We start from the raw sequence: 13,443 nt of genomic DNA on the forward strand, positions 1-13,443 counted from the left end.
ACCCAGGGTAACAGTCCTCAAATTGTGTGTGTTTTGCTCCACACCCACTGGGAGTGGTGGGTGGTGATCTGGCAACAATGCTTAGGCAGAAGCAAGTAGTATTCAGGCTTAAACTGAAGTAAGAAAGGAAAATCAGTCAAACATTCAGCTATGATCTAAATAAAATCCCTTATGATTTTATATCCCTTAAAAACTAGATTCAAGGGATTAGGTCTGGAAGCCTGAAGAACTATGGATGGAGGTTTGTAACAATGTATAGGAGGTGGTCACCAAAACCATCCCCAAGAAAAACAAATGTGATAAGGAAAAGGACTTGCCTGAGGAGGCCTTAAAAACAGCTGAGAAAATACGAGAAGTGAAAGACAAAGGAGGAAGAGAAAGATACACTCAATGGAATGCAGACTTCCAGAGAATAGCAAGGGGATATAAGAAAGTCTTCATAAGTGAACATGGCAAGAATTAGAGGAAAATAATAGAATTGTAAAGAATAAAGATTGCTTCAGGAAAATTGGAACTACCAGAGGAACACTTCCTGCAAGGATGGGCACAATAAAGGACAGAAAAGTCAAAGACCTAACAGAAGCAGATGAGATTAAGAAGAGGTGGCAAGAATGCACAGAAGAACTGTACAAAAACGGTCATAATGACCGGAATAGGGATGATGCTTGGGTCACTCATGTAAAGCCAGATATATTTGAGTATGAAGTCAAGTGGGAGTTAGGAAGCATCACTACAAACAATGATAGGAGAGGTGATGGAATTCTAGCTGAGCTATTTAAAAATCCTAAAGAATGAGGCTGTTAAAGTGCTGCATTCAATATGTCATCAAATTTGGAAAACTCATCAGTGGCCACAGTGCTGGCAAAGGTCAGTTTTCATTCCAATCCAAAAGAAAGGCAATTCCAAACAATGTTCAACCTATCGTGCAATTGCACTCATCTCACTTGCTAGCAAGATAATGCTCAAAATCCTTCAAGCTAAGCTTCAAATCTACATGAGCTGAAAACTTCCAGATGTACAAACTGGTTTGAGGAACCAGAGATCCAATTGCCAACATCCATTGGATCATAGAGAGAGCAGGGGAATCCCAGAAAACATTTCCGTCTGCTTCACTGACTATGCTAAAGCCTTTCACTGTGTGGACCACAACAAACTGTGGAAAATTCTTAAGGAAACAGGAGTACCAGATCACCTTACCTGTCTCTTGAAATGTCTCTATGTAGGTCAAAAAGTGGCAGTTAGAATCAGACACAGAACAACTGAAAGATTTAAAACTGGGAAAGAAGCATGACAAGGTGTACATTCTCATTCTGATTATTTAAATTCTATATAAGATACATCATTCGATATGCTGGACTGCATAAATCCCAAGCTGGAATAAAGATTGCTAGAAGAAATATCAACATCCACAAATATGAAGATGACACTGCCCTAATGGCAGAAAGCAAAGAAGAACAAAAGAGCCTCTTGGTGAGGAGAGGAGATGCAAAAACTGGCTTAAAACTCAACATTCAAAAACTATTCACAAAAGTATACTCAACATTCATGGCATCCGATCCCACCACATCATGGCATATAGATGAAGGAAAAGTGGAAACAGTGGCAGATTTTATTTTTTTGGGCTCCAAAACCACTGTGGACCTTGACTGCAGCCACAAAATTAAAAGACACTTGCTCCTTGGAAGGAAGAAAGGCTATGAAAAACCTGTATTAAAAAGGAGAGACTCACTTTGCTACAGAGGTCTGTAGCATCAAAGCTATGATTTTTCCAGTAATCATGTACAGATGTGAGAGCTGGACCAGAAGAAAGGGTGAATGCCAAACAATTGAGCTTTTGAACTGTGGTGCTTGAGAAGATTCTTGAGAGTCCCTTATACAACAAAGATCATACCAGTCAATCTGAAAAGAAATCAACCCGTGATCCCTGCTGACTCAGCTGAGGCATCTACTAAGGCCCTCCAGGTGGAAAGAACAGATGCTTCCACTGCAAAATTGCCTAACCATGGCAGCTCCAAGCAAATAGTATGTAGCTCCACACCTGGAGGAAGCTCAGAATGGCTGAGGGCTCTGTGTACCCTGGGTTCTCCGATACATGCATTGCATTCTCCCCAGCAGCATTGGAGGCCAAGGAAGGGGCATTCTGGGCCCTGGAGGAGGGGGATGGCTCAGGGATCCACTGGGGCCACCATTTACCAAGTGGGACTAAAAAGGACAGCACAGGCATATGTGGCAGAGAGCTGGTGACTGGGATGTGGGAACAAGAGGGAACCAGCTCTGCATGAAGTACCTCACCCAAATCCCCTAGAGGACATGCCCAGTGATAAGATCATCTGAGATGGGACAGAGTCTATTTCATTATCCTTTATAATTCCTCTGAATGAGGAGGTGGTGGAGTTGGTGGTTCATCACAAATACTTCCATGGCCTAGACCATCTGGCAGTAGCTATCTTTGGGGCTGCCTCTCCCCAACTTTAGTCATGTAGTTCTGGAGGAAATTGACCATCTGTGTGCTGTTGGGTCAGGGCCAAACACCATATAAAGCCAGTCATAAGACCCGATTTCCCTGACAGGATGGCTGATCAGGGGCTGTACATGTGATCTGAGGTGGGTCATTCAGAGAACACCCTTGAACTCTGATGTCTGCAATCTTCATTCCTTACTAGGTGATGCCTTTGGGATTTAAAACCCTAGGTCAGGTAGCTTGAACTCCCTCACTAGGTGTAGAATCCTTAAGGAAGAAAGTTGCCAGGCTAAGACCATCAAAGAAGACCAAATGGAAAGAGTGAGGGTGAGAGTGAATTGATGACTTCTGGTTTCTTGGGTCCATTCACTGAGATCTTTATATTTGCTCTGATTCTTGTGTCCTGGATTCCCAGAATCATTTCAATGAGTCTCCCTTTTCCTTGAAGCCAGTTAGAGTAAGGCTCCTCTCAATTTTGATTCAGAATTGGTTCTAGATCCTTCACTCCCAGACACAAACAGAATCAACCATTTGTTTCAGCACCATTAAGAGTGAAACCCTTTATTCTTTACTGAGAATAGGGTGTACAGGCCACCAAATACAGTTCACCAGCATCCTAGGCAAGAGTGCCCAAAGTGTGAGTTAGTGTGTGTTAGGAACGGCCTTACTGATTCCTGAACCACTCTAGGCATTTACACTGCCCGTGCCAGGCCAATCCTGTCATTTCCTCGATCAAAGACTGAGAAATACCGCCTCAGGAAGGCGTCACCCAGGATCCAGGTCTCTCTAGATGTCCTCATTGTGTTCTCTTTAAAGGTGGAATAGCAGCGGCCTCTAGAATTCTGGGGGAGTCAGAGATACATACTAGTCAGCATGAGCCCTTACCAGTGACTCCCCCCAATATCCAGACCCAGCACAATTCTTTGTTTTATCTCCCTCTTTTGGTAAGTATCAAGGGGTTTTCTCAGCAGCAGGGGATATGAGATTTCATCCAAAACCAAGGAGGGCCAAGACATGAGGTTGCCATGAGGAAGGGTGTGGTGAGTGGAGGACTGGCAGTTGGGGAAACAGAGGAATGAAAACAACAAAGTCCTACTGTAGAGTGTAAGGAAATATATTCAATATATAGTGATAAACCACATGAAAAAGAAAAAGAAAAACATATATATTTTATGTGTATAACTGAGTCACATTGTTGTGAGCAGAACTTAACACAACACTGAAGATTAGCCACACTTCATTATAATTATTTAGAAAAGAACAAGTGTGTCCACAGTTCCCTTCATTCCCTGTTTCTTTCCTTCTGACTCCTGCTCCTTGTTTTCTCTGCAGAGAATGCTGGTTTTCCTCCTGCATCCCCACAGTCCGTACTTTATTATAAAACTGTATTTTGTATTGGAGTATAGTTGATTAACAATATTCTGAGTTTCAGGTAGACAGTAAAGGGGCTCAACCGTATGTAGCCGGGTATCCTGGTCCCAAAGACACCCCTCCCATCCAGGCTGTCATATAACTGAGTGGTGTTCCCTGTGCTACAAATTAACTCGTTTTTGGTTATCCATCTTAAATAGAGCAGTGCCCAAACACGTTCTTGAAGACTTAACTCAGGAACTCTGAGAAGCCTCCTTCGGCCCACACTCACCCTCTTTGGCCACTCCAGGCTTGGGTGGGTAAGGTACTCTTGTTCCTCAGCCCCAAAGATCAGTCCGTAGCCCTCATCACCCCTAGTAAGTCCCCAGTGCCCCAGTGCAGACCACCTTGAGATGTCATTTGTGTGGAATCCAGTGCAGTTCTGCCTAGAACCAAGCAACCCTCCATATGGCTCAATGAGTTTGTGGTTTTGGAATTCCTGAAATTCCCTCTTCCTCAAAGCCTTCTTTGAGCCCATCAGCCTGCTCTGAACTCTCGCAGGGAGCTGACATTAAGCTTGCACCCTGTGCTGGGGCTGAGCAGTCACTGGGCACCTTTTATTCACATTAGCATCCAACCTCCCCACAGAGGGGTTGGGTACCCCAACTCACAAGGAGGCACCTGGCCAGCGAAAGGGGAAGATGCATCTGAGAACTAGGCTGAGCATGTAACTTATCATCCAAACCAGGAAAACTGCGAGAAGGGAAGGGAGACTGTTAATTTATGCTGGGACATCACACTGGGACTGCCCCCAGCCATTCTCCTTGTAACGTTGCCTATTTCAGGGACTCCTAGTGCTGAATTTCATGTTCATGCACTTAAGGTTCAGATTGAATTGCAGTTCTTTGAGGACTGAGGATCTTAGTGTTCCCCTCTGCCTGACTCCCACCATGCCATATGGTATGGCATCTCCACATTTATTTCAGGAAGATCAGTGTCCCACACAGCCCTTTACTTTCAAGAGATTGGTTTTGTGGGAGGCACTGGCCCAGCCACAGGGCTCAGCAGCATCTGCAATGGTGTGACATGGCCTCCAGAGGGCGCCCTCCTCCCAGCAGCAGCCCAAGGGTTCCTGCAAGCTCCAGTTTGAGAACCAACCCTCAATATTGTCCCCTCACCTTAAGGATGTAGGCTCGAGCTGTCATTGGGTACTTGATGCCGTTGATGGTGAAAGAAATAGAGGGCAGGTATTTGGTGGCAAAACATGAAACGTAGTGCTGTTAGAGAGAGAGGGAGAGAGGTTGGCCCTGGAGATCCTTGTTGTGTGTGGGGACTGGGAGTGACCCTTGGGCATAACCCTTCACCTTGGAACCAAATGGCCTGGTGCGGATGAGCCTGTGTATGTTATTGACCAGTCTTCCTGGGCCTTCGATATGTGATGTCCCAGTGTGCACAAGGGCCTCACAGCCATCAGAACAAGCAATAACCGTTCTTTTCATGGAGATGCTGAGAGACAATGGAAGAAAGAGGGCATCAAGGTCACTCTGATTCTCCCCAGAGTTGCCCCCTTCTTGACTGTCTCCTAAGCAGCCCTTCGTCTCTTGCCCTCTTCCTTTGCTCTCAACACAGTACCTTTCTTGACATCCTTGAATGCAGTACTTGAATACACTACGATATTTTGTACCTTGACACAAGATGGTCTTCCTTCCTGGGGAGTGGAAGACTCTACTACCCTTTGACTAGCAAACTTCTTCTCATCTTCCAGATTCCACCTTAATTGTATTGTTTTCAGGCAGTCTTTCCCCTGGTGTTTTTCAGTCTCCTCTCTTGATCACTCTCTGTAAACCCTTCCTCATGTCTGCTGCTGCTAACTCACTTCAGTCATGTCTGACTCTGTGTGACCTCATAGAGGACAACCCAACAGGCTCCACCATCCCTGGGATTTTCCAGGCAAAGTACTGGAGTGGGTTGCCATTGCCTTCTCCTCCTCATGTCTAGCATGTACCAAAGTCACAATTCACTATGTGGGCGAGTCACTTCATGTATATCTGCCTTCTTATATGTAAGGGCGAGTTTTATTCTCCTTGCCTCCCTAAAGTGCCTGGCACACAGTGGATGCTCAATGTTTGTCTGTTCAATGAGTGAATAAAGACTTAGAAAACAATAAGAAACCTCCAGAGAGCTATATCTGATGGGGAACAAATAACGGGTCACACACATAGTGAAGATGGAGATTTGCAGGGGCAGCAGATTCTCATAGTAGGGGGAGAGAGGGGCTCCTCTGGGAGAGGGTGTCTCCAAGCACTGCTCCTACAACAAGCTCAGACCCTGAGACCCTGGCCAGGAAATAAATGACTAGCCCACAGAAACTCCAAAGGACAGGTCAGCTTTTGTCTGAGGGTATCACACAGAATCCTATCAGTTATGCCTCTTGTCCTCAGGTCATTCCTGGATCCCACCTTCCTGATTCTCTGTAATAGCCCCTGTCCCACTGTATGCCCAAGAACTTGGCATTTCTTTTTTATTAGTTGCTTTCACATCTTAAGACTGCAGGCAACCTCTCTCCCCTGCTAGGTAGCTGCTCCCTAAGAAGACCAGTTTTCCCCAATTTCTCAGAACTGCCCCTGTTTTTAAAATGACATTTATCTGTACTGAGAACTTCCTATGTCTTAGGTAGCCCTGGAAAGTCAGTCATCTTATCATGACTCTGTTCAGGCTGGTGAAATTCTCCCTGATCGTCTGTTCACCACATTTTAGAGTCCTCTAACTCTGTTCCACACCTTAAAGGGCAGTGGGTGCAGCCCTCTCTCAGCTGCACAGACTTCTTTGGACGCTTTTAGGGCCCTGGTCAGAGTCTTTCTCAGAAGGCCTGGGGATTATGACCCAATGGGTTGTTTGTGTATCTATGTGCTTGTGTGTTTGTTTGTATGTGTCTCTGTGTGGGTTTGTGTGTCTCTGACTAGCTATGCATGTTTTTATGTGTCTCTGTGTATGTTTATATGTCTGCTTGTGTGTTTCCATGTGTCTGTGTGTCTGTCTGTGTCATTGTGAGTGGTGTATATGTCTGTGTGACTGTGTGTCTGAGAATGTATTTGTGTGTGTCTGCCTGTGTCCATGTACAGTAGTAGGAGCATCACTTGGGCTGCCCCAGAGGAAGAGGCTTACCGGTCAATGTGTACTCTCCAGTCGCCTGCTTCAATCAATGGTACCCAGTTGAGCTCTCCCTTGTAGTAGTGGTGGTCCACCCCACCAAACATCACCACACTGCCCTCCTGCTTGTTTCTGTGGAGAAGAAAGGGGGGGAATCTTGGAGGACAGTAATAATAGCACTGTCTGAGAGCTGTGCTTGTACACCCGTCAAGGCCCTAATAAGGTCCCCATGTACAGATGCAGAAATTGAGTCTAGGAGAGATTGAGATCCAGACTGAGGTCTGTTACTGTCTCATGAGTGGCACAGAGGAGGTTAGAAGCTGAATCACTTGGCTGGGCTCCACCCACTACGTCTTCTGAAGACACCCTGGGCCTCCAGGGACCTGAGTGATCAGACACCCTCACAGGACAGGGTGCTGAAGTGTTTTGGCTTTCCCCTTGTCCATCTTGTCATTTTTCAGGAAAATCAAGGCCTGAGAGTTCTAAGGGTGTGGGTTCAGGTCACCCAGAGTTGGCTTCACTGGCCTGTGACCTCTACTGTCCAAAGGGCCCCACACTCAGAAGGGACCTCACCTCTGCTCTCGCTGACTTGAAGTGCCTAATATTTCTTGAACAAGAGGGTCCCACATTTTTGTGTCCCACACTTTCATTTCTTACTGGCTCCACAAATTTGGTAGCTGGTCCTGGGCTCCCAGTGAAATGCTAATGAGGAAGGAAAGATATCCACCATCCTTCACCTTCCTTCCTGATCAAATTCATAAGCAAATCCTAATGCCTTTCCTTCAACTTGTTTCCTGTTGCATTCCATTAGCATACTCCTCACTCACCCCTCTAGACCAAGTTAAGGGTCTTGAGCCCATGAGTAGGGTTCTGTTCCAATAAACTTTTATTTATAAAAGCCTGTGGTGAAGCAAGGTAGAGCCCTGGGGCCATAGTTATCCTGCATTAGATTATCTCTCAGGATACTTCTTTATCAAGTGTTCTATAATTTTTGTGTAACTGAAAGCATCTTAAAGCTTATTTGGAGAAAGTGATTGTCCATCTCAGACTTACTTGCTCAAGTAAAAGGCAAAAACAGGCTCAGAAATGGCACCTTGATTCTTCAGGTTGTCAAAGATGGGGATGGCTCCAGAGAAGGATATGTTGGGGTAGTTCAAGCCCAAGACACCATCATAATTTCTGCCCTCCAACCCGTATTCTGCCACGCTTAGACCGAACGGCTGATCAGTACTAACAAGGTCCCCAATCTGTGGGAGAGAAGAGTGTTAAAGTGGGGCTAGGACTTGGCTGGGGTGCATTGCAATTAGATCCTCAGAGAAGAATTTAGGCTGGGCTCTGTCTTTGGTGGCCCACAGATGGTTAGACCTAGCTGAGAGGGGAATTTGGGTTCCATTTGTGAAAGGCTGTGAATTTTAAAACCTTTGCCCCTCTGAAAAACACCACCTGAGTGAGTCACATTTGCCTCTTGGCTTCTGTCCAGGTAGGGCAGCCAAGAGTCAGGCCAGGTCCCATTGGTGCCACCTTATGGACAAAGCAATCAAGAGCAAGACAGCCTTCTCTTTAGCATCACTGTGACCTAATGAAAGGAATGGACTGCATTCTCTGTAAGGTACTGTGGATTCTGCATCTGTCCAGGAAGACAGAAGCTGAAAAACACAATCTTGCTTGCAGGGTTCTATGAAATTGCTGCCTGGGGAATTCACTTTTGCGGATATATGTATATTTCTGTGAGTGTGTATGAGACAGAAAGAGAGAGAGGGGAACTACTCAGGTATTTGAGGGGAGGCAAGCCATAGATTTATTAGACTCTCAAGGGTCCTCTAGAGTGAGAATTCATTTATCAGACCCCATCACTTCTCAGGCCTCCAGTTTCCCCCTCTGGATACCTGAAGGCCTTGACTGCCCCCAGGGTCTGCAGATCAGTTTATCCTGTCCCCAAACACCCCACAGCAACTTCAGTCCTGAAAAGCCAGCCTAACCCCACCTTTTACCACATGTGTGCCCTCAGCAAGGCCCTTGCTGTCTGCACCTCAGTTTCCTCATATGTCTCATGAGCTAATCAGAGTAACTGCTGTGTGGGATTGTTGCAGGATTAAACCAGTTACCACCTGAAAGTGCCTAGAACAGTCCAAATGTAAAAGTGGGTGCTTTTATCCCTTCTTCTCACTCCCAGCAAAATGAACCTTGAACTGCTCATGGGCAGAGGAGCTGCAAGTCCACACCTCAAGTCACTCTCTGGGTTAGCTAATCTGTTTGCTTGTGTGTCACCATGAGCACTGCCTCCCCAGAGACACGATCCTGTGGATAAGATGGCCAATATCTATGGGAGTTAGGCTAGGAAGGGTCCTGCCAGATGGTCCTGCATCTGTTTTCCAAGCAATGGTCACTCCATAGCCAGTCCTGTCTCAGCATTTGTTACACTGTTACCCGAACTGTGTCATAAGCAAGAAATCCCTTCATGCTCCCAGATCCATAGGTGATGGTGACGGTCTTATTGGTAGGCCGGAAGGTGGAAGACTGAAGTTGTCTGAACCAAACCGGTGCAGCTGCAGACGCAAGAGATGAGTGCCATCAGGTACCAAGGGTGGAAACAGGGCAGCAGGGCAAGTGAAGGATGGTCCGGGTACGGGGTGTCTGTACTCACAACATGCTGGCATGGTACAAAAGAGGGAGGGCACCCACAAGTCAGATGACCCTGTGTCAAAGACAACCTGGAATTCCTGAGGGGGTGTTCCAATGGTGATGTTACCCACGTAGACCAACTAAAGGGAGGAGGGAGTGGGTTAGTGCAGAACTGGCTACCCTCTATTCCCACACTGATGCCTCCCTCTCAGTGTCACATATCTCTTGAGACCACTTCTAACCACCGTGAAGCTCACAAACTTTGGTCACAGAGGTATCTGCATTAGATATATTTATCCTGTGCTACATTGTATGCAGGATATTGATTCTATGACCAGGCGTTGAAGTGGTACCTCCTACATGGGAAGCCCAGAGGCATAACCACTGGGCCTCCAGGACTGCTGGACACCCAGGGAATTCCTGGTGCCTTCATTTGAGAAGCTCTATAGTCTCTTCAATCCCAGCCTTAGCAGCCCCTTCTCCATGAGATCCTTCTCGATCAACCCCAGCCACTCCCTCTAAACTCAGACCACATCCAATCAACACCACACAGGTGACCCTTTCATTTGACATGTATTTACTCTTAGCCTATCTCTCAGGCTGGCATGGGCATCTTGAAGTCATCTTGAAGACAAAATAATCCCTTTTTCTAATCTAAAAACAGTAGCCACACTGATTCTTATAGCCATACACAAAATACAGGTTCAGTAACTTTTTACTTCCATCGTTCTTGCATCTGTGGAAATTGAATTCCTCTACCTGGGGATTCACAATTGCTTTACAGGTGGTTCTACCTTTTGATCAGTGATGGTTCACTCTTCATCTGTAACTGAGTGGCTCACTTAGTTCAGAAGGAACAATCGCCCTCAAACAAATGACACATGTATGACACAGAAATGGATATTTACCTGCCACCTGGTAATTGCCCAGACCAGTCACAAAGACCAACAGTTGAGGATGAGAGTGCCTTCTCCTCTGGTTGGGGTCCCTGTTTTCCAGTATCTCTGCCTCCTGCAGGAACCCCAACCCCACCATCCCACCTGGCATCTCCAGATGAGCCCCAGTGTTAGGCTAGAGCACCAGGGGGTGCTCTGGAGCACCATCCTCCCAAAATACTCACATCCATGATGTTCCTCAGCGGGTTAATAGTTAGAGTTGAGCCACGAAAAGAAATCTGGGACAGTCTGTAAGGATGCTCCTTCAAGAAATTCTTCAGCATGTTTTTTCCACTGAGGGTTTTTCTCATGGTCTTCACTCGCCTTAGAGGTATTCTTTCACGGAACATTTGACAAAGAAAACAAAGAAGATGCTACAACAAGCTGTCAGTGTTAAGGTATAACTGTCATTGTAATGGCCCTGTGTATTTTCTAAACATTTTATGAGGCACATTATTATCAGAATTTATGCATATACCATGGCAAAGACATAGACTTGAATACAGGTTCTTTTCTGCAATCTTGGGTAAGCCATATGACCATGTGGTGTCTCAGTATCCACTTCAGTAAAATGGTGGAATGTGACAATACAAACCCTCCAATAGAATATCTTGGGGATGAGTGAAGTGATGGATATAAGGTACCTGATAAATAGGAAGTCTCAACAATGACAGCCATTAGCATCACTGTTGCCATCAAACTCATTCCTTCTCATAGAACCTCAAGAAAGAAGGTAGAAGGGGGATCTTATCTTCTTTTACAAGGGAGCAATTTGAAATGCAAGAGTTTCTGAGTTGACTGTGGTCACACTGCTTGTCTGACATAAAACAGTGTATATAAAACAGTGTATCTTTCTCCAAGTTGAAAGAGAAGAAAGAATTGAAAGAAGAATCCAAGATATAGGGAACAAGTAAGGGAAATTCAGAGGCTTGAGAAGGAAGAATGAGTGAAATGAAAAATTAAAAGAAAACAGCACAAAGAGAAATACACTCCCAGTGACTTCCAAAGAGATACAGAGATAAATGACATTGTCACAGAGATGCAGACATAGGCATATACACACTGAAGTAGAGAGTGAACAAAGAGGAGATGTTGAATAAAATGTAGAAAAGTGCTATTCCACAGGACCACATCGACATCTGCATAGACTGTGCACTGAACAGTTGCAAGGAGTTGCATTTTCAATAGGTCATGATATGACTGGACCCCAAGAATTGTGCAACCATGCAAATCTACATAAGACCTTGGCATCTACAGTTCCTAGAGCAAGTTGCTTATCAATAATAAAGATTTGTACTTTAAGACTCTTAGGGAAAGATTCCATTCCCTTCTAAACCTGATGGGTGGAATAATCAGATGAAAAGAAAAATCCGAGAAAGGAACATAATGTGGCTTACATTCCCATACTTACTTGACTATGCACTCTGAGAAGGCCACCAGTCCGAGGAGCACAAGCCACTTCATGCTTCTTTCCTGGCTCCAGGTACTCAGGGAAGTTTGGGTTCTTAGCATGTAGTGGTGACCAAGAGCCCGTAGTTATATATGCTCTGACCTACCCAAGTTTTCCCCTTTAGGCCACTAAAAGACCTGAAAAAAAAAACACAAAGGTCTTGATAAAATCTTTACCTTCATCAGTGTCCTTGGTGAGTGGCCTTTGAAGCTTTTCAGAATACAGAGAATTGAACCGTAATCTCTTCCTTGAAACTTGGCTGGAAAATCAAACTGATCTTCATGGACATCTAAGAAGATGGAGAACCTTCACTACTTGGAGAAAAAACAGCTAAGAACATCATGAAAATGCATACTAGGCACCATGCTCGACATTCATGGTTTCATATCATCTTCCTAGCCACTTCATGAGATATGCATTGCTGTCTTCATTGGAGAGATTGCTGGGATGATAAGTTGTCAAATAGCAAAGTGAAGACTTCAGGTACAGCCCAGGGACATACAACTGGCTTTAGGTAGTGGGTCTAATGGCAGACATCAGAGGCACCTATGATGCCAGGCTGCATCAAAGATTTAGGGCAGAGAAGTACTTCAATTGCATGGTTTCAGTATTGGAGGAAATGTATGCATCCACAAGATATTTTATATCATCCAACAACTGTACAAGGAAGAACTGTATGCTAAGTTCTGGGCTAAAGGCTTCAAAGTCAAAGTTGATCAAGACAAAAGTACTCTTTATCTTAAGAGACCTAGCGGTCTAGTTCTCACAAACTCATGGCCCCGGGAGGCAGGAGATATGATACGGACTAGGTGGCCATGTTGGAATCTGGGCAGCACAGGCCTTACCACTGGAAGCAGCCTTCCCTCCATTTCACCCATGCTGGAAAGCAGGCCAGTTGGCCATGTTTTCAAGTGAATCAGAAGTTTGGATATTTATGTACAATCTACTGATTTAATGTTAACAATTAATTTTTTTTTCCTAAAAAACAGTGGGAATGAAATCTCCACAGCAATGTGCTGGAATCAGCCTTCAGTCTCTGCAGTTTTGTGCTTCTGGCCTAGAGTCGGGAGTGCAGTGGGGACTGAGAGGACTTAATACATGTTACTTGATTTTAAAAGACACTGACTGCATACTAAACATGCTGACTCATTGGAAAAGACCCTTATATAGGAAAGATTGAAGGCAAGAGGAGAAGCAGAAGACAGAGGATGAGATGGTTGGATAGCATCACCAAGTTGATGGACATGAGCTTGAGCAAGCTCTGGGAGCTGGGGATGGATAGGGAGCCTGGAATGCTGCAGTCTATGGCATTGCAAAGAGACAGACACAACTGAAGGACTGAACTGAAGTGAACAAATTGAGAACAAAGACTAATAAATCTAATTGCATCAAGTTGGACTAGCTACCTATAACAACACATTACTTAAGTGGCTTTAAATTCAGACTTATGACTCTACATTCAGAGTGGAATATCT

At 45.1% G+C, this 13,443-nt stretch overlaps 1 protein-coding gene across 1 annotated transcript; it reads right to left on the reverse strand.

Annotated features, from left to right (window-relative positions):
• Positions 1-3,006: 3,006 nt before the first annotated feature.
• On the reverse strand, positions 3,007-12,030 carry LOC123333806 (pregnancy-associated glycoprotein 1-like). Its single transcript, XM_045165835.1, has 9 exons — positions 11,930-12,030; positions 10,704-10,854; positions 9,606-9,723; positions 9,389-9,507; positions 8,015-8,208; positions 6,977-7,093; positions 5,176-5,317; positions 4,990-5,088; positions 3,007-3,303 (listed from the first exon to the last, which is right to left on the reverse strand). Exons 1-9 carry the CDS (start codon positions 12,028-12,030, stop codon positions 3,154-3,156), a joined length of 1,191 nt encoding a protein of 396 aa, XP_045021770.1. The 3' UTR covers positions 3,007-3,153.
• Positions 12,031-13,443: the final 1,413 nt, after the last annotated feature.

The sequence above is a fragment of the Bubalus bubalis genome, chromosome 5 (genome assembly GCF_019923935.1).
Source record: "Bubalus bubalis isolate 160015118507 breed Murrah chromosome 5, NDDB_SH_1, whole genome shotgun sequence".
NCBI classification, from domain to species: domain Eukaryota; kingdom Metazoa; phylum Chordata; class Mammalia; order Artiodactyla; family Bovidae; genus Bubalus; species Bubalus bubalis.

Excerpts from the sequence above, each read along its gene's own strand:
- LOC123333806 (XM_045165835.1), bottom strand. The coding sequence starts at position 12,030 with ATGCTAAGAACCCAAACTTCCCTGAGTACCTGGAGCCAGGAAAGAAGC. Across the intron at positions 8,209-9,388 it reads TTGCTTATGACACAGTTCGG|ATTGGGGACCTTGTTAGTAC; the intron begins GTAACAGTGTAA and ends TCTCTCCCACAG. Across the intron at positions 7,094-8,014 it reads TTTGCCTTTTACTTGAGCAA|AAACAAGCAGGAGGGCAGTG; the intron begins GTAAGTCTGAGA and ends TCTTCTCCACAG.